This window comes from Equus asinus, chromosome 20, assembly GCF_041296235.1.
Source record: "Equus asinus isolate D_3611 breed Donkey chromosome 20, EquAss-T2T_v2, whole genome shotgun sequence".
Classification (NCBI taxonomy): domain Eukaryota; kingdom Metazoa; phylum Chordata; class Mammalia; order Perissodactyla; family Equidae; genus Equus; species Equus asinus.
Window position 1 is genome coordinate 66,640,624 of NC_091809.1, and position 18,635 is coordinate 66,659,258.

At 36.7% G+C, this 18,635-nt stretch overlaps 2 protein-coding genes across 6 annotated transcripts in view; one reads left to right on the top strand and one right to left on the bottom strand.

Annotated features, from left to right (window-relative positions):
• Positions 1-3,577: 3,577 nt before the first annotated feature.
• ANKRD49 (ankyrin repeat domain 49) lies at positions 3,578-8,969 on the bottom strand. 4 transcript variants are annotated; one of them, XM_014835396.3, is made up of 3 exons: positions 8,836-8,969; positions 5,970-6,321; positions 3,578-4,774 (listed from the first exon to the last, which is right to left on the bottom strand). In XM_014835396.3, the coding sequence occupies exons 2-3, from the start codon at positions 6,222-6,224 to the stop codon at positions 4,313-4,315; spliced, it is 717 nt and encodes a 238-aa protein (XP_014690882.1). In that variant the 5' UTR covers positions 6,225-6,321; positions 8,836-8,969; the 3' UTR covers positions 3,578-4,312. The 4 variants fall into 4 exon arrangements, with proteins under 4 accessions (XP_014690882.1, XP_014690883.1, XP_070346534.1 ...); XM_014835397.3 differs by having other exon boundaries at positions 8,724-8,851; XM_070490433.1 differs by having other exon boundaries at positions 8,700-8,841.
• A 26-nt stretch (positions 8,970-8,995) lies between these two features.
• MRE11 (MRE11 homolog, double strand break repair nuclease) overlaps positions 8,996-18,635 on the top strand; it is a 63,251-nt gene continuing 53,611 nt past the window's right edge. Inside the window, exons 1-6 of one of the 2 annotated variants that reach the window (XM_014835394.3) lie at positions 8,996-9,133; positions 9,913-10,031; positions 11,680-11,812; positions 13,271-13,431; positions 17,204-17,291; positions 18,098-18,239. In XM_014835394.3, the coding sequence (XP_014690880.3) occupies positions 10,012-10,031; positions 11,680-11,812; positions 13,271-13,431; positions 17,204-17,291; positions 18,098-18,239 (544 nt within the window). In that variant the 5' untranslated portion in view covers positions 8,996-9,133; positions 9,913-10,011. Of the gene's footprint in view, positions 9,158-9,912; positions 10,032-11,679; positions 11,813-13,270; positions 13,432-17,203; positions 17,292-18,097; positions 18,240-18,635 lie in introns of both variants that reach the window. The other variant, XM_014835395.3, reaches the window with a different exon arrangement.

Consider the following 18,635-nt stretch of genomic DNA (forward strand, 5'->3'; position numbering starts at 1 on the left):
GATCTGATTCTGTATCAGGTCTTTCCATGATTCTAACAGCAGAGCTGTGTCTTGGTTCCAGAGCTTGTGCCTTCAATCAGGACATGTTTTCTTCATGAGTTATTAAATTTGGGGTTTGGAAAAACCTGATTTTTAATGACGGAAGGCTCACTTTCTTACTTTTTTGGTTGCTAAAAATTGCCTCTGTTTAAGGCAGCTGTATCTGAAAAGGGAACTCGAATGACGGCTCAGGAGACAGTGCTCCTTATGAACTCACATTCACTCTCCAAAGACGTTTTTCTAATTTCCAAGTACTGTACATCGAGTAGAGAGGAAATGCTGAACATATTATAATAGAAAAGGAAGGAAGAAAACAAATTAGGTAGCAGTTTGCTTTCAGATTTATATAAGCTATTTATTTCATTAAGCAGATTTTCTGGCCTACAAATCCTGCTACTCTGAGATCCTCTGGTGGACGTGGCAATGTCATTAAATTTCGTAGTGAGAACTATTACATGTATGTGAGTTTCGATTGGATAAAGTGATAAACCAAAAATGAATGTCTTTGTGTTTTTATTCTACTTGCTCAGCGTTAACAAGACCCAACCTGAAAAAGGGAAAAAATTAGCTATGAATTTAAAGAGCAACTCATTTGATAGGCATCAAGAAGCCGCATGTAGAACGAGCAATAACCATTCTTAGTTTCAAGGCCCTGGATCCACTCTCAAACACATTTTCTTTCAGAATCTCATTTCCTTCAAGTCCTTGTAATTATCGGCTGAAATTCTTTTGTTTTATTTTGCTTATTGCTTGAGTTTTTTTTTCTGTTGGAGACCTTTGATATCTGGCAGGGAACTTTGAAGACGGGGTATGCATTTTCTTCTAGGAGCGGAGGTGTTTGGATCTTGAAAGCAGCTCTGTGCAGCATATTTTACTGGAAAGTCATGAGAGAGAACTATAGAAATATAAAGGGAGAGCTTGGGGATCTTCAAGGAACCAAATATCTAAAACACGAAGGGCATTTCTGCTTGCAATGCTGAGTAAAGGGACCACTCAAGACCTGTTTTTGAGTACCTACCATGTAATAGGAACCTTATCCACATTATATCTCATTTATTCCTTATAAAACTGTAACAGGATAGATATTATCTCCATTTTACATATGAGAAAACCGAGGTTATTCGCCCAAAGTCACACATAGGTGGCAATCAGGATTTGAACCCAGTTTTGTCCGGCTCAAATTTTAATGCTCCTCCTAACCATTCTGCTATGCCGTCAGGGAATGTTTTAGGCATCCAGACCTGTGCTATTCAATGAAGCAGCCACTAGGCAAGTGTGGCTAGTCTGACTGAAGATGTGCCATAAAATACATAGTGTATTTTGAAGACTTACCACACAAAGAAGTAAAATATCTCAATAATTTTTTAGTATCTAACTCATGTTGAAATGAATATTTTGGATGTATTAGGTTAAATAACGTGCATTGTTAAAATTAACTCCACCTGTTTTTGTTGTAATGCGGCTACTAGAAAAAAATGTAAAATTACATATGTGGCTCGCATTATGTTTCTGTGTGATGGCACTGATTTAGATCATTTCTACTGAGGTTCCTAGAAGTGAAAGTTTAGGGTTTCAAAGGGAAATTTTCAAGAATTTTAAACATCAATAGGCTACACTCAAGCCTTCTTAGCTTAGCTTGCTGTCTTCTGAACTTTAAATAAACACACATCTTAAATTCCCTTTAGAGAAGGTACTTCATATTGCACACGTTGAATGGTCAGCTGGTAATCCTACAGAAGGACTAGAGCATCCCAGGATAAACTAATTACAATAAAGGCATAATCAATGATTTTGTGATCATATTTTGTACCTCCCTGAGCCAAAGCAGTTCTACAAATTCCTAGAGCCATTTCAGGTAGGGTCAATATGGTACTATGTGTTGAAGTTTGATTTCGGCATGGGACATAAGTCTCGGAGCGAGTGTTACTTCTCTGGGCCTCTTTTGATCATGATCTTCCAGCATAGTGGTAGATACGAAAATAGACGCCAAAGAAAAGAAAGAAATAGATACTTTCATACCTGTAATATAAAGACCCTAAATCCCATCACTGTGGTAGGTTGTGGGCCAGAATGCAAGGCCAACTTTCACTGTGGGCCTATGAATTATGATGTGTCCCTTGAACAATGACAAAAAGATACTTTTTCCTCAAGCATATAAGTTAATCACAATTAAGCCCTTAGTTACGAAAAACATAAATTTTATTTTAAAATAAATCTTTGGATAAACTCTACAGGATTAGAGACAGTTTTGCTTGCAAACTGAGCTAGTTAGCTTTCTTAAAGCAGACTGGAAAGTATAGGTACGTAATAATAGTCAAAAGCACAATTAGTGAGTGCCCTCTGTGAATAGTCTAGTAAATACTAAGGAAAGGAAAAGGAAACAATACAAATTCTGCCCTCAGGGATGGAAGACATTTCTCTTATATGTAAAGTCTGCTCCCTAGCACTGGTTGAGTGTTGAGGCCCGAAAACAAGGGAGCAGTCACATCTCAGCTCCTTGTCAGAAATAAGGCGGCTTCTTTGGCCCCATACTTAGGTGGAAAACGTCTTAAAATCATGGATGCAACTCATTTCCAAGTAAGATAGGAGCCACAGGCTCTGTGACTTTCAGATAACTAGGCAGCCTTGTTTAGTGGTCTACTGGGATAGTTGGGCTCCTATTCTACCATCACTGTCTATCAGCTGTACCTGTCATTTAGTATCACTAAATTGTGAGAGATTAAACAGAAAGCAACCCCTCACTTTCTGCCAAAACCGTTGTGTCACAGATGTTGATACTCTGAAACCGAGTTATCTTTTAGCCAGAGATCACAAAATAACTGAAACTTTCCTAACTCTTGAGATCCTGTTCGTCACAATGATTCAGTTTATATATTATCTTTAACTCTTCTGAGATGATCCAATTTTCTTCTAACCTAAAACCTACCACACATATTTGATTAAATAACATTATTGCTTAGTCTCGGGTGATTAGGTCACATGGGCTGGCTCAAAAGAGATACACTTTGATGGACATTTAAAAAATGTAACTGAAGAAAAGGGCCATTAGTATAGTTTCCTTTTTCTAGCATGTTAGTTTCTGGTGTTGAGAAGAGAAAACCCTTTGGGAGTAGTCACAGAGGGCTAGGTAGTCTACAGGAAAGTGCTGCTGGACAAACAGAGAGAAGTGCTAAATAAATGTATGTTGGAAGAATAAATATGTTATGGAGCCAAGGAAGATACACACAGGTAAAAAAAGAATTCAGGCCTCTTTTTGTTGTTTGAAACTTTTATTTTTTTGAATATTTTTATTTATGCTTTTGTCACTATCTACACTGTTGCTTTTTAAAAAGCCTGAGCCACTTTGTGGTTCTAGCCCCAATGTAATAATCATCCCCCAACTCTTAGAATTCCATTTCCCTTGTCACTTTGCCTTTGTATGGTTTGTATAAAATGAGGACCCTGGAAAATCAACATTACCTGTGAACTTGAGAGATTATATGAGCAGTGCTCAAATCAGCAGGATTAGGCAGGTAAAACTAGCTGGACAGCAGATATATTATGACCTCTTGGATCAAGGAATAGTTGTGTGCATGTCTAAAAGGTCATGTTGACTCCTCAGTAGAATAAGGATTAGGTAGGTTGACCAGGGTGAGGTAGGACTGTCCACAGGCTTGTGTGAATTGTGGTAGGGGAGGCAGTATATAACGTTCATGGATTGAACACTCAAAAATCGTCTAGGTCATAAAAGACAAAGATCTATGTTTCTTGATGCTTCTTTAACTTATGAAGATTCAAGTCACTAATATGTTAGTTCTTATGGTTTAAAATGAAAGCAAATGGCTATGGTAATGCAGAGAAGACAGCTGAATTGCATCAGTATAAATAAGACTTTTAAATTAAATTCTGAGTTACCTTACCTTATAAAAATACATATCTATATACTAAATACTCAACAAAGATCCAAGATGGGGATATTTAAAAATACATTTCCCTTGGATCAGCACCAAAAATACCATTAGTTTTCTGTACAACCCATGACAAGTTTTTAAGTATAGTTAAGTTAAAATGATTTCTGATCAAACTCCACAGAAATCATTAAAGATATATTGAAACAACTTGCAAATACAGTTTGACACCAAGGTCAGGCAATTCACTTGGAAGGACATTATAATGAGTACCACTGAATTTCTGGAGTAAGACTTTTGATGTCAACTTTGTATTACAGGGATATTTTATATCTCACACAAAGGAGGCACTGGTAATTAGAAACTGAAGAAAATTCTTAGAACCGTTAAGACTGAGGTGAAGAATTTGTGCAGTCTTCCACAATTTCAAAGAGGTAGTGATAGATACTCGTCCTCCTGGCGATATCAAATGCAGTTTCCTCCAAGTTGTTTTTCAGACCGGGTTTGATGTAGCGGTTCATCAGGAGGAGTTCTAGGGTATCTTTGCTGTCTCTGTTCCCAGCAGCAAGATGTAAAGGGGTCAAGAGCCCTTTGGTTTGGGCGTTGATATCTGCATCATGCTGGAGTAAGAAAGAAGCCACTCTGGTATTATTCCACTTACAAGCACTATGCAGGGGTGTCCAGCCATCCACGGTCACCGCATGAACATCTGCCCCTTGTGCAATCAGCTCACGGACAACATCTAAGTGTCCACCGTAGGCTGCTCGATGAAGAGGAGTATACTCATCTTCATCTCTAGTGTTCACATGAGTGGCCTTTTCAGAAAGCAGTCTCTGCACTGTAGCAAGCTGAAAGGAAAAAAAGAGGTCTCTAAAAAACTCAACTCAAAACTCAACAGTAAACAAAGAAAATTAAACTGTATAGGTGGTATTAAGATCTAATCAAGTTAAATAAAAACTTACTTGTTAGCAGATGACTATAAAATGAAAATTATTTAAGATTTCTTTTTGTGGGGGCAGAGAGCAACTGATTTAAGAATCAACAAGTTAGCGTTAACCATAAGCTGTTGATTCTAAGACTGTGATTCTCTGAATATCAAACCATACATTTACTACTGGTCCAAGTAAGGCTTATTGCACAAAAGCTGTAGTCCTAGGTGAATAATACAGGCTCTAACTGTATTTAATATTTTATATTTAATCTGTGAAGAAAACATAATGGATTGATTTTTCTGTAGTAGGATTATCACACCAATATACATAGAGTATAAAACTTTTAAAAATAAACTTCTTTATCAGAAGAATACAATGATAACAAGGAAATCCAGAGATTAAAGAGCTCAATTCCTTCTAACTAAAACAACCTCAGATACATGTTTTTAGGAAGTGATTTTCAGTTTTGTCTATGAACCTCTGGTTGGATGCAGTATGCTCTTGCATTAAAAAGTTATCCCAAAATGCAAGACCTTTTTAGTTATTAGTTTACTAACACAGACATGGGGGAACTTAGTCAAATGATATTAAGTACAATCATCCTACATGAACCTCAATTTCTTAATCTGTAAAAGGAAAGAACTTTACCTATCTTATAAGGATATACAAGGATTAAATCAAATAATGCAGAAAGGCACATGGTATAGTTGGTATTCAATAAATGTTAATTCCCATCCTCCCTTCCCTAAATGATACTTGTCTCTAGGATGATTCTAGTGACTTAACATAAATGCTTTAAAAATATAGATGATTTCTTGCTATCTTTATAGTTAACTATCCTTTAAAGCCCCCCAAAATACCTAATATAACACTTTGTAGCTCACTATATGCTTTCATGTACATTGCCTCATTTGATCTTCAAACTCTTGTATAAAAGAGGCAGGTATTATGGTGGCCATTTTTACAGATAAGAAAACAGAGGTTCAGAGATGGTAGGATTTTCCCAAAGTTACAGACCAAACAGAGGTTCACGGACAGGTCTTCTTGCTCCAAATCTAATACTTTTCCTACTATATGATGGTTTCCTCTTTAATTGGTGTTTTTTTTTTACCCGATTCTTTTCAGCAGCCCAAAGAAGCAATTTGCTTGGATCTTTTCCCATTTTTTTTTCTTGCAATTGATACCACTCTTCAGTTTTTTCATCTTGGTCATCTTCATCAGAATTCTCTTCCCAGAGACTTTGGGTACCAGTGGGAATAAGGTGTCCATGTGTTTCCAACAATTCAAGTTGGTTAAAGTGTTCAGAAAAATCCAAGGAATCCTCTGAGTCTGGTTTTCCATCATCATTTACCTTCTCTTTTTCCATTTTTACTATTATTCTAAATACAAAGCATTTCAAATGCCAGGGTATAAATAATCTTTCTAGAGATGAATTATGTCTGCTTTATTTTATTCATCAAGATCTGAAAACACAAACACAAAAATTATGAGCAAAACAGTAACTGAGGCTCTATCAACAGCATAGATAAGTTTTGCAAGCATACACAAATAAACCCTGTCTAAACTCTTTGGTGTTTATTGACACCCTTTACATTCACTAAATATTGGAACTGATAGATTTCAGTTATCTATATCTTTAATGGTCTAATACTCCTTATTTTTTTGTTTTTTCTTCTACTAAGTCAATGGTTATAACTGTATTTATTTTGAATCTATTGGTTCAGATACTATTATATTATGCTAAGTGTAATAAGTGCTTGAAGCTTTTAAATTAGAACTAATATAATAAAGACAGGCACATTCACAATTTTTATAAACTAGACACATAGATGCTACAGAGCAGAAAGAAAAATTTCGGGTTCCTAAAAAACTATTTCAAAGAATCAGGGATTCTTAGAGATGGAATAGCCCCCAAAGGACATCTGTCCCAATTTCTCGTTAATGCAGACATCTTTATCATGACATCTGTAATAATTATTCTATTTCTACTTTAATAATTTCAGGCTGAGGAAAATTCACTGCTTTAAAAAGTAATCCTATTCATCAATAGACTGCAGTTCTTAGTTGGCTTCTTGTTTTGGAACTGAATTTTGGCTGTCATTCACTCCTTCATTCAACAAATATCAACAGAATGCCTAGTATGTAAAGTCTCTGGGTACTGGGATTCAAGAATGAACAAGATCCCTGTCTCACTCTCAACAAGCTTACTGTCTAATCAGGGAGATTGGCAAAGACAGCCTGATACGTGCTATGATAGGACAATGTCCAGATACAGTGAGTGTACAGGAGGGTCATAATTAACCCAGTCCTATGGGATTAGGGAAGGCTTCCTTAAGGAAGTGATGTTTCCTCTGCTAGGCTGCCACATTAACTTAGAAACCATTATCAGCTTAAAGAGTTACACAGCATATTAAACTTTAACTCATTTAAGAAAATGAGAATAACAGATATTTTAAAAACATTTCTCAGCCTTCCAACTATACTTGTTGAAACCTTATTAGTCTTTCAAGGCCCTTCTCAGATGTGACTTCTTTCATTAAGTTTCTTCATCCTCCACATTAGATCTCTCTCTAGTTTCCACTGTTTCTGTGCTACATATTATCTTACTTCACTACTAATTTTGTTCTTGTTTTAGTCTCTTAAAAGATTAAAAGCTTAAGGATAGAGACTATATTTAACTTACACTTATGGCCCACTTATACACAGTGGACATTAAGATGTATTTGTAGAATTAAATTTAAGCAAAGTCCTAGCACTTGATTTTGCCTGGAATGGATTCTGAGAAGTTCAAGAGTTAGTCACACCCCTAAGATACTGATTTCTTCCTACCTAATTTCACGAGTTTAATAGTATACAATCCTAATGCAGCATTAGATTTTATTATTAGTGCCAAGAGCATTAAACTCAAGTTTAAATATATCACTCATGACTGTTACCTTCTCTGGGCCTGCTACTTCATTGTAAAATGTAAGTACTGTACTAAAGGATTTCTGAGGCCTGTCCAACTTTTCAGAGTCTATTGAGAGACCCTATCAGGATTGCTTTCTCTCACTTTTTTCTTTATTCTCAAACAATTCCCTGAACCTTTCAACACAAAAGTGATCATACATCAATTCATGAAACACTTAATATTGGTAAATAACGTAGAGTTCACTTGTTAACTATATCAAATGTAGTAACATTACAGCACAGATCTTATGTCCCCCCTTTCTTTTTTTATAAATTTTGAATTTACTGCTCCAGATACAATAAATGACATATAAAATTTTCTTGGTGGATTTAATTTAAAAAGTCAAACCCAGGTTCATCTCCCTGATGGAGGATTTAAAAAGTCTATCAAGATTCTCACTTGATGAAGTTCTACTAGGGATAAATAGGGTATGTTTCTTAAAGGACACATTCCATTTTGAGAGAGAACTATGCCAACTCCTCACAAACAACTCAGCGACAGGTGAGGCCATAAACCCTATTTTACAGGTGAAGGCGCTGAGTTTCGAACAGACGAAAATAACTCACCCTAGATCTTGGCCCCTTCAATGGAACTGAAGGCCTAGGTTATAACTCAAAAGTTTCACGTTTTTTTACTGCACTATTACTTTACTGCTTTCAGCACAAAGGAATACAGATGTGCTGGACCTGGGATCTAGGGTGACAATAAGGGGAAGCAGGCAAAGGCTTGTAAACTAGAGGGTCCGAATGCTCTATCGCAGGGGAGTGGGAGTGAGGGAGAAGGCCCCCAGCCCCGGCCCTCCGGCACCGCTGGTCACTCCACAGGCCCAGGAGTCACGCCTGCGGCCCTCCGTTTAAACAGCCAAGAGCGGAGAAACCGCTCCAGCCATACCGAGGACCCACGACACGGCCTGACCTGCAGGGTTCGGCCAGGGCCGACAGAGGACGCGCGTTCCTATGGGCCCCGGAGTTCTCAGGCGACGGGACGCGGCCAGAAAGCGCGGTCCCAAACAACCGAAAGTACCCACCTATACACAGGAAAACCGTCGGCGCCAACCTCGCTTCCGGGGTTCGTCCCCTCGGCTGCTCAGGATTGGCTCCGGCACAAGGGCGGGGCCTCGCCGCTACCTTCCCGGCTCCCTCACTGCATTTGGCAGCCAATGAGAGCCGAAGAGGACTTCAGGCGCCTACGTCATCGATGAGTTATCGCGAGGGAAAGAGCTGCTTTTCTCGCCCGCCTAATTCAGGTTTAGGGCCAAGCGGTTTATCACCCGCCAGCTGTTGCCGTGGTGTTGGTTTTCTTCTTACGAGTCTGGGTCATCCCGGGTAAAAGAGCCTCGGATCTCGAGGGTGGGGCTTTGGAGAGTATAGGTGTGGGGTAATTTGGGAATCGTATCCGCCTCCTTTAACTGCAGGATTCTTGGCAGGAAGCCCAGAATGGATTGACGCTCTGGGAAGAATGGGCCGAGCGGGCTGGGGAGGAGTTCTGGAGGGTCCAGCGTTCCGGCCTCAGAGAGTCCGGCGGTGGGGCGGGTTGAGGCTTGGGATCTCCAAGAAACCAGGAATCTGGACATGGCAGGGGTTATTTCGCGGTGGCAGTGGCTCCTTACGGAATATCCTGGCCATTATCGCTGGTTCTGCTGGCGCCTGAAGGTGTTTCTCCGCAGACCACGTGTTTCTGTATTTACTTTAGCTTTAACTTGGGACTTTCTTTTCCAAAACAAGCACGCCCATTCCTTTAAGAAATGCTGTGTTTGAGCAGGAAGTACGAGGTCGCCTCCATGCTCTAGAGTAGCCTTTGCATGCAAGTTAAACCATTTCTGCATATCCAGGGTTGTTCGTGTGCTAAACCCCACCTACTGTACGTGACCCTTTTGGCCCATTCATTTTACAAACATTAGTTTCCCATAGGGCATGGAAAAGGCAAATAGGAGATAAGCTTAATTATAGTAGTGAAACTAGAATGGCTCTAGTCTATTTTCTCTTCATAGCTCTTAAAAAATAATAGTAGATGCTTAGATGAGATGAGACACTTTTCCAAAATTGCCAGTCTGCTTTTTAAAAATGTTTTATAATAATATAATTTTGTTTTTGGAATTTGCTAGAATTTGGCATCGAGTGAGTTTTCTGACATATTTGAGCACAGGACCCAGGAGTACTTTGGAGAGAAAACTGGTCCCAGAGGAGCTGGACAGACGGTAGAAATGAGTCCTGCAGATGCCCTGTAAGAACCTGTCTTCTGGAATCTTCTTTGTTGTGTTAGGTTTCTATAGCCTATCAACTATGGTCACCATAAAAGAAAACTTATTTGATAAATTCGCAGTAAATAAATAGCTTGCCTGTGAACAGAAGTGTTAGTCATCAAAAAGACTATTTGGAATGTTTAAAAATTCATATGATCATACAATGTTTATTAACTAAGAGATAATATGCAGCTATAGATTGGGGCCTTGCAGTAATTTGGTGCATTGCTATAGTGTATAAATTTATATTCTTAGGTTTTGCCTTAAAATATTGAAGCTATAAATATTCTTGAGCTTTCATGACTAAGTCTTACTAGCCAGTTCAAATGGGTTTAAGATGGGTTTTAGAGGAGTAATGCTCTAGTAATGAATAAGTTGGAAATGAATTTGACTGAAATGAAAATAAATAAAAGGACTAGAAAGAGTTATGTGAAAAAACCTTAAACTTGGAGTCTTTCAACCCTGTTTTCAATTCCTTGATTGATACTGTGCGACCTTGAGCACATTAGTAATTCTCAACCTTGCCTCAATTTCTTCACTTGTATAATTGGATTAAAAATGACTTTCTCAGATTAATTTTCCTGTTTAAGTGAGAAAATTCATGTGAAAATACATCATAGATTGCTATGGAAGTGTAAGGTAATGTGATGTGAAAGTACTCTGACCGCCTATGTGTATATAGCAATTAGAACAGTATGCATATCAGTTTTGAAGTCTGCTGGAAAAGTCTCTAATATATAAAGATTTGAACTTTAGAGATATATAAAAGTTTTTTTTGAAGTTCATTATGGTTTAGTGAAAACAGCTTGAGTTTTAATCCTGGATTTTAGTCCTATTTCTCCCACCTTATTGTGTGATAAATCAGTTAATTTCTGTGTTTAACCTTCTCATTTTTCAGAGGTAATGATACGTACCTGTTTACATGTGGGAGTTGAGATGAGATCAGATACCAAAATATTTTCAAGAAAGTTAAAGTTACATTAAGAAAGTATTAATAACTGTTACATTGCTGTTTCACATGAAATTACTTTTGAATACTACCAAATTTAAGTCGAATGGTAAATCTGTTTTGGTACTTGGCCAAATTTGTTAAGGAAAAACTAACTTTGTATGGAGAGTAGTGTCAAGCAAGCATCTTCAGGGGCCCTGAAGGTAAGTAACTAGTGTACTAGGATAAAATTTGCTTATAAAGTAAGAGGAAGGGCTTTTTGAATTAACCAGTTAACTCTAATTTTTCTGGAAAAGTGAAAAATAGATAAATAGCAAGTTTAAGTATCGGGGTCAAATCCTCTTGGATTTTTGCTCTGGAGCAGAATAGGAAAACAACCAAGCTTTCAGATCCAGGTTACATATGAGTGTATAAAACTGGTTGTAACAAGGTTAGAAATTTTTGAAGCAGTTACAGAACCTTTTAAAAATGTATATACATTTGTTCTGTACTGAATTAGTGGTAGGAAAACTGTGGCATTGATGATCTGTTTAATACTTCAAATTTTCAGACCTTGTTTAAGACTAGAAAAATGATTTTACTCCATAACTGCTAGTATTTATTTTATAGATTTAGGTTTCAGTTTTCTTGAACATCCTTTTAGTGATTATATTGAAACGTTCTTTTCATTTTAAATACAGTGATGATGAAAATACATTTAAAATCTTAGTTGCAACGGATATTCATCTGGGATTTATGGAGAAAGATGCAGTCAGAGGAAATGATACCTTTGTAACACTTGATGAAATTTTAAGACTTGCCCAGGAAAATCAAGTGAGTTTGGTTTACAGTTTTACAGTTTCTATTTTGTTCCCTTTCTCAGCAGACTCTTTTCCCTTTTTGAAGTTCCGGGTTTGTTTTATAGGTCCATGTACTCACATTGACTGTTTAAATATTAATACACTAAAAGCCCAAAGCAGGAGCTGGCCTGGTAGTGTAGTGGTTAAGTTCACAGGCTCTGCCTTGGTGGCTTGGGTTTCATGGGTTCGGATCCTGGGTGCAGACCTACACACGGCTCATCAAGCCATGCTGTGGCAGAGTAACATATACAAAATAGAGGAAGATTGGCACAGATGTTAGCTCAGTGACAATGTTCCTCAATCAAAAAGAGGAAGATTGGCAACAGATGTTAGCTCAGGGCCAATCTTCCTCACCAAAAAGATAAATAAAAAACAAAAATAAAAGCAGATTTTCTGTGCTTTCTGCCCTTAATTTAAGTAGAAGCTAGTTTTGTAAATAGCCTGTAAAAATTAACAGATGTTTATGGGGTTTTTACTGAATGCAGGATCCTGTGGCAGTTTCTATTTTAAATGTAAAAATGACTGTCATAGTTTCTACTATCAAAGAACATACAGCAAACCAGTGTGTGAGATAAGACAAATGTCCAAAATGCTCACATGCAAGGTCATATGTGGTAAGAGCTGTAAGAAAATGATAAACAGCATTTCCTGTGCGTTTAGAGGTAGAAGACATCATTTAGATGTGGATAGCAAGGTGAATTTAACGAAGGAGATGGGCTTTACTTGGGCTCTGAAGGGTGGGTCAGCTTTTGACAAGTGAAGAACACAGGGAATGCACATCCTCCGTGAAGCAGGAGGTGAGACAGTATGAGATCTGTGAGGTACAGCAGGTCAGTTCAGCTCACTGGTAGGTCATGAGTTAGCATGCTGAAAGACTAGAAATATGATCTAAGCTGCAGTGAGAGCTTCAAATGCCAGATTGAGGAGTTTGTACCCAATTTAATGGAAAGTCTTCTGGGAACAGGGTGTAGCATGAATTAGAGATCAGTTTCAGTCTTTTTTAAAGTAATGGCATGTAATGGAAAAGAGGAGGTGAATCCAAGAGAGATTGCAAAGATAGGATTGCATACTTTGGTTAGTTGTAAGGGGATGAGGGAAAGGGGGATGACCATGACTCTGAAGCGTGTTAAAGTTTGGCTGATACCAACAATAGAAGTAGGTTTTAAATAAGGAAAACTTCTTCCTTATTTTATACTTCCTGTGACGTACTTCTCTCTGTAGGAAGGTGATGAATTCTGATTTAGTCCATTTGAACTGGAGATTCTAATAGGACATTCAGGGGAACATTCCAGCAGGCATGTCAGTCTACAGTCCAAGAGAGAGCTGGGGAGTACACATAAATGCTGGTGACTTGCAAATTAGTATCTTCAACCTTGATTTTTCCTCAGAGTTTACCTATAAAACATACTAATTTTTTTTTTCTGTTGGTTAGGTGGATTTTATTTTGTTAGGTGGTGATCTTTTTCATGATAATAAGCCCTCAAGAAAAACATTACATAACTGCCTCGAGTTATTCAGAAAATATTGCATGGGTGATCGTCCCGTGCAGTTTGAAATTATCAGCGATCAGTCAGTCAACTTTGGTTTTAGTAAGTAAGTATATTTAAATGCTTAAGTGAATGTTTCCGTGTGTATATTGTTTTCTGTATAAGACACATAAACACATTAACAATTAGCCATTTCACCTTCACTGTAGATGATTTTCACAGTAAATGTAGTTCTTTGAATTTTCTGTACATCATTGTATTAATTCGTATTTCCCTAATTGATCGTGGGACTGAGTATGTTCTCAAATGTTTATTGTACATTTTGGTATCCTCTTCATATCTTGCCCATTTTAAAAATTGGGATTTTTGTCTTTTCTTACTGAATTTGCAGAATTCTAGATACTAAGCCTTTGTTAGGCCTGTATTTTTTCCCCTAATCAGTGAGTTTGACTTTGTTTATGAGGCCTTTTGTTGACAGTAATATTTCATTTTGATGTAGTCAAATGTATCATTCCTTTTCGTTAAGATTTGTACTTTTGGGACTTATTTACCGTATCCACCTAGAACCCCATGTTATAAAGATACTTTCATGTTTTTTCTTAAACACTGTACAGGATGCCACTTTGCAGTTAGCTGAAATGTTCTTTTAGTCTCCTTCAGCCTATGCTAGTTTCTCTGTCTTTATTTGTCTTTCATGATCCTGCTACTTTTGAAGTGTACTGGTCAGATAGTTTGTAGAATGTCCTTAAGTTTGGGTTTTTCTCATGGTTAGACTAGGGTTATAAGTTTTTGGGGAAGAATATTTCACAGAGGTGAAGTGCCTTTCTCATAGCTTATTGGGAGTACATGTTATCTATACAGCTTCTTACTGGTCAAGTTAACCTTGATCTCTTGGTTAAGGTGATGTCTGCCAGATTTCTCCACTGTCAAGTTACTGTTTTTTCCTTTCCTTACACTGTTTGTTGAAAGTGAGTTGCTAAGTCCAGCCCACACCCAAAGAGGAAATTAAGTTTCACTTCCTGGAGAGATGAAGGAGTGTCAAAGAATTTGTGGGCATGTTAAAACCAACACAGTAATTTGTAAATATTTTGGGGGAGCTATTTTGAGACTGCGCAACTATTGTGTTTCTCCTTAGTTTGTCCACTAATTTTAGCCTGCGTCAGTGGCTCTTGTCTACCTCAGTTATAACTGTGATGTTCTAAAGGTAGTTTTCTATTTCCCGTATTCTGTCTACATTTATAATTGGAATTCTTCTGTAAGAAAGATTATCTTTCTCCCCCATTTGTTTATTTATTCTGTTGTCTCTGTCAGTAGGAACTTATTCAGTTATTTATACCAGTATGAGCTCATTTTTTTCCCCTTTGGGTTATAATTTAATACTATCATAATTAATTTTGATTCTCAAAAAATTGTTCTAACTTTTGCCATTGGGCGCTCTTTCAGATTGGTTCCTGTGTCCTTTTGACGTATCCCCATCTTTTTTTCCCCTTCCTTCTTACTGTTTGGCACTATAAGATGCTCCAGGCTAATTTTTTATTTTTCCTTCCCTAGCTTTCGACTCATCCATTTCTTCAAGGAGGCCTGGTTCCTTCTGGAGAATGGTATTTGAAAGCCAAAATTTGGACGCTAGGCATGCACTTTACTATTGTCTTCTCCCTGCTTCCAGGCTCTCTGAGTGCACAGAGATAAGAAATATGTGCATATATACCAACCCACAAAACCAGACATATTTGTATTTATTTTTTTTTACCTATTTGGATATATATATATATATATTTTAAAAATGAGTTTATATTGGGAGGTAAATTTTTTGAGATTTTTATATGAAGAATGTAAGAAAATGGCTGTTCTTAACTTTACTCTGGATTGATCGTTTGTTTGAGTGTAGAATTCGATTTTAAAAGATTCCTGTAATTTTTTACGTATGTCCTTGTTTTTAAGAATTCTGATCAGTGTCTTTACCCGTCTTCTGTTCAAATCTACAAGTTTAGTGTTTTCTTCTTTTTTCTAATCTTATTCTTAAGCTGCATACTATTTTTAAACTGCTCCACCCGCTAGACATTTTGACCTATTTCTTTGCTCACAGTTGCTACTTCTTGTATTTCGTTCCTTTTGTCTAGATTCAGTTTCCTTCTTTCTGAAGTACAGTTTTTAGTAGTTTTTTCATTGATTGCCAGTGAGTGGTAAACTCCTATTTTTTGTTGCAGTTGAGGAGTCTGCTGTCGTTTTAGTTACTGGAAAAGCGGCATAGCATAGTGATTATAAGCACGGATTCTGATATAAGACTGTCTGAATTCAAGTCCTGGCTCTGCCTTCCCTGAATTTCATCATTGTAAAGTGGGAAAAGAGTAGTACTAAGCATGTTTTCCTATCCTTTCCCTATTTGGATATTACTCATGTCTTACCCTCTTTTTTATATTGCCCATAACTTTATCTCTTTGTGCTGCATTCTAGATAATTTACCCTTACAGTTTACTAGTTCATACAGAAAAGTAGACCAAAAAACAAAAAAAATACAAAAACTGAAATAGTGACTAGCCCAATTAGATATTAAAGTATACTATACCACGTTAACAAAATGAAAGATAAAAGTCATATGATTGTCTTAATAGATGCAGAAAAAAACATTTGACAAAATTGAACATCCTTTCATGATAAAAACTTTCAATAAACTGGGTATAGAGGAAACATACCTCAACATAATAAAGACCATATATGACAAGCCCACAGCTAACATCATTCTTAATGGTAAAAAGCTGAAAGCTTTTCTTCTAAGATCAGGAACAAGACAAGGATGCCCACTTCAGCCACTTTTATTCCAGGCCAGTTAATCTCTTTGTGTGTCATGGCATTAGTATATCTTAAAAGTTTCCTAGATAATTCTAGCATGCAGTTGGGGTTTAGAACTACTGGCATAGATTTGGAAGCTTGATAATGTATTATGTTGGTGAAGTAAGGGGAAACAGTCTCTCTCATGCATTGCTGTTGTATTATGTGTAAATTTGTACAACTTCTTTGGAGGGAAATTGGCAGTAGTTATCAAATTTACAAATGCAAGTGTACCCTTTGACTCAACAATTCCCTTCTAGATATTTTTCTGTGCTCTCACAAGGGCAGCTTCTTACAGGATTACTCACTATAGCATTATTTGTAAAACAACACATTGGAAATAGTCTAAATGTCAATTGGTAGGTAACTACTTAAACACATTATAATAATCCATACAATGGAGTACTCTTCTGCCAAAAACACAAGAAAGCTCTTTATGTTTTCTAAAATACATTAAATGATAAAAGCAGGGTGCAGAAATCTATATTGTGCTACCATTTGTGTAAGAAGGAAGAAAATGTATTTGTTTGCTTGTACAGGTATAAGATATTTTTGCAAAGATGCACTAGAATTTGCTAGCATCTTTTGCCTCTGAGAAGAGGAGCTAGATGACTAGGGGCAGGAGTGGGCGGGCGACTAAACTGCACAAGTAGTAAGTGATAGAGCTGGAATTTTTAATCTAGGTCTTTGGATTCCAAAGTGGATCTGTTTCTTCCCCTCGTTCTGCAAATACAGAAGCCTTATACAAAGCCCTTTAAAATTTTGAAAGTTTATTAACTTCACATTAATCAAAAGTACCACTCTTTGATACAATTCACAGGCATCATTTATTGTAGAGTTTCTTTAAAGTGTAGTACTTTGAGATATTTTCAGACTTGAATTGAAATGAGTTGTTGCCTATGATTTTATTTTTTTAAAGCTCCAAACTAGTGGTCATTAAAAACTTAGATCATCCAGTTTGCCTATAATTGAATTAATTTTAGGGGGGAGGGTATTGGGGGAAACAGCTTTCGTCTCTTATAGAAACTTTAATTACCCTTTTTTTTAAGGTTTCCGTGGGTGAACTACCAAGATGGCAATCTCAACGTTTCGATTCCAGTGTTTAGTATTCATGGCAATCATGATGATCCCACTGGGGTAATTCTTGAGTTCTTACAATTTCTTGAAGTTTTAGAAATGATCAGTTGAGCCTGTCTGTGGAAAGCATTCTTCCCCTTCCCAGTTTTTTGTCAAATTGAGTCAGAAAGTCAAATTGACTTTTTATCATTCATATAAGCTTTTATACTGCTTTTTAGATAATTGTTTAAAATCTGAAATAATAATTGGTATGTGAAGTATGCTTTTATTTCGTTAGTGCTAGAGTTAACAACCAGTAACCAGGACTAGGAATCAATACCCAACATTTGTATAAGGCTTTACTGTTTACCAAGTGCTTCTGTATCTCTTATCTCATAAAATCTCACCTGTAGGAAATGATTGTTTCGTGAACAATTTTAAATCTCAATTAGGTCATCTTATTACCTGTTTGATGTAGAAGTAGTAATAGAGATTCTAAACTTAAAATATCTTTTTATCTGGTCATTAATATTGTAAATCGCTACTTACCTAGTTTTTTTCCCCCCGTGTCTTAAGAGGTCTGCTTAATACTACAAAGCGCTTATTCACGGCTGATTTTTATTTTTCAGCGGCCAAGGCATCATGATAAATTTTGATGAAATGTTAACTTTGCATTTAGCATGTGATTCCAGTTGCAGTAGGTCATTGGTAATAGAAAAAAGGTAGCAAATACTTTCACTACTGTAATTTTGTTTTGAGATGACACTATCCTAATCTTATGTTTTTATAACTAGTATATAGAATATAGTTTTAATAGGTAATAATATGATATGCAGATTACTTATTTTTATATATGCATTAATATTCTCTGAAAATATTTTGCATAGGCAGACGCACTCTGTGCTCTGGATATTTTAAGTTGTGCTGGATTTGTAAATCACTTTGGACGTTCCATGTCTGTGGAGAAGATAGACATTAGTCCAGTTTTGCTTCAGAAAGGAAGCACAAAAATGGCTCTATATGGCTTAGGTAAGATGGTTTTATTTTACTATTTACGTCAATAAATATTTAATTGTTTAAGCAACTAGGAAATCAAATTCTGAAGTTAACTTTGTTGTTGTTTGGAAAAAAGTGAGGCACATTTGATTATTATTTACGGGTGACTGTAAAAAATGATAGAAGGTTTGGGTAGAAATTTTTTAGTACTTAGTAGGACCAAGAGCCCTTGATACTTGTTTTTAATAGCAGTTTTGGTGAAAAAATATTTTTCCTTTAGTATCTGTTTATTTTTTCTTTGTTTTAGACTCAGATATAGACTCTTGAATGTTAGAGTTACAGAGTAATTAGGAAAAACTGCATTTTGATATCTTAGAAGTCTTCAAAAGGTCTAAAGCTTCACTGTCCAAGATGGTGACCACTAGCCTC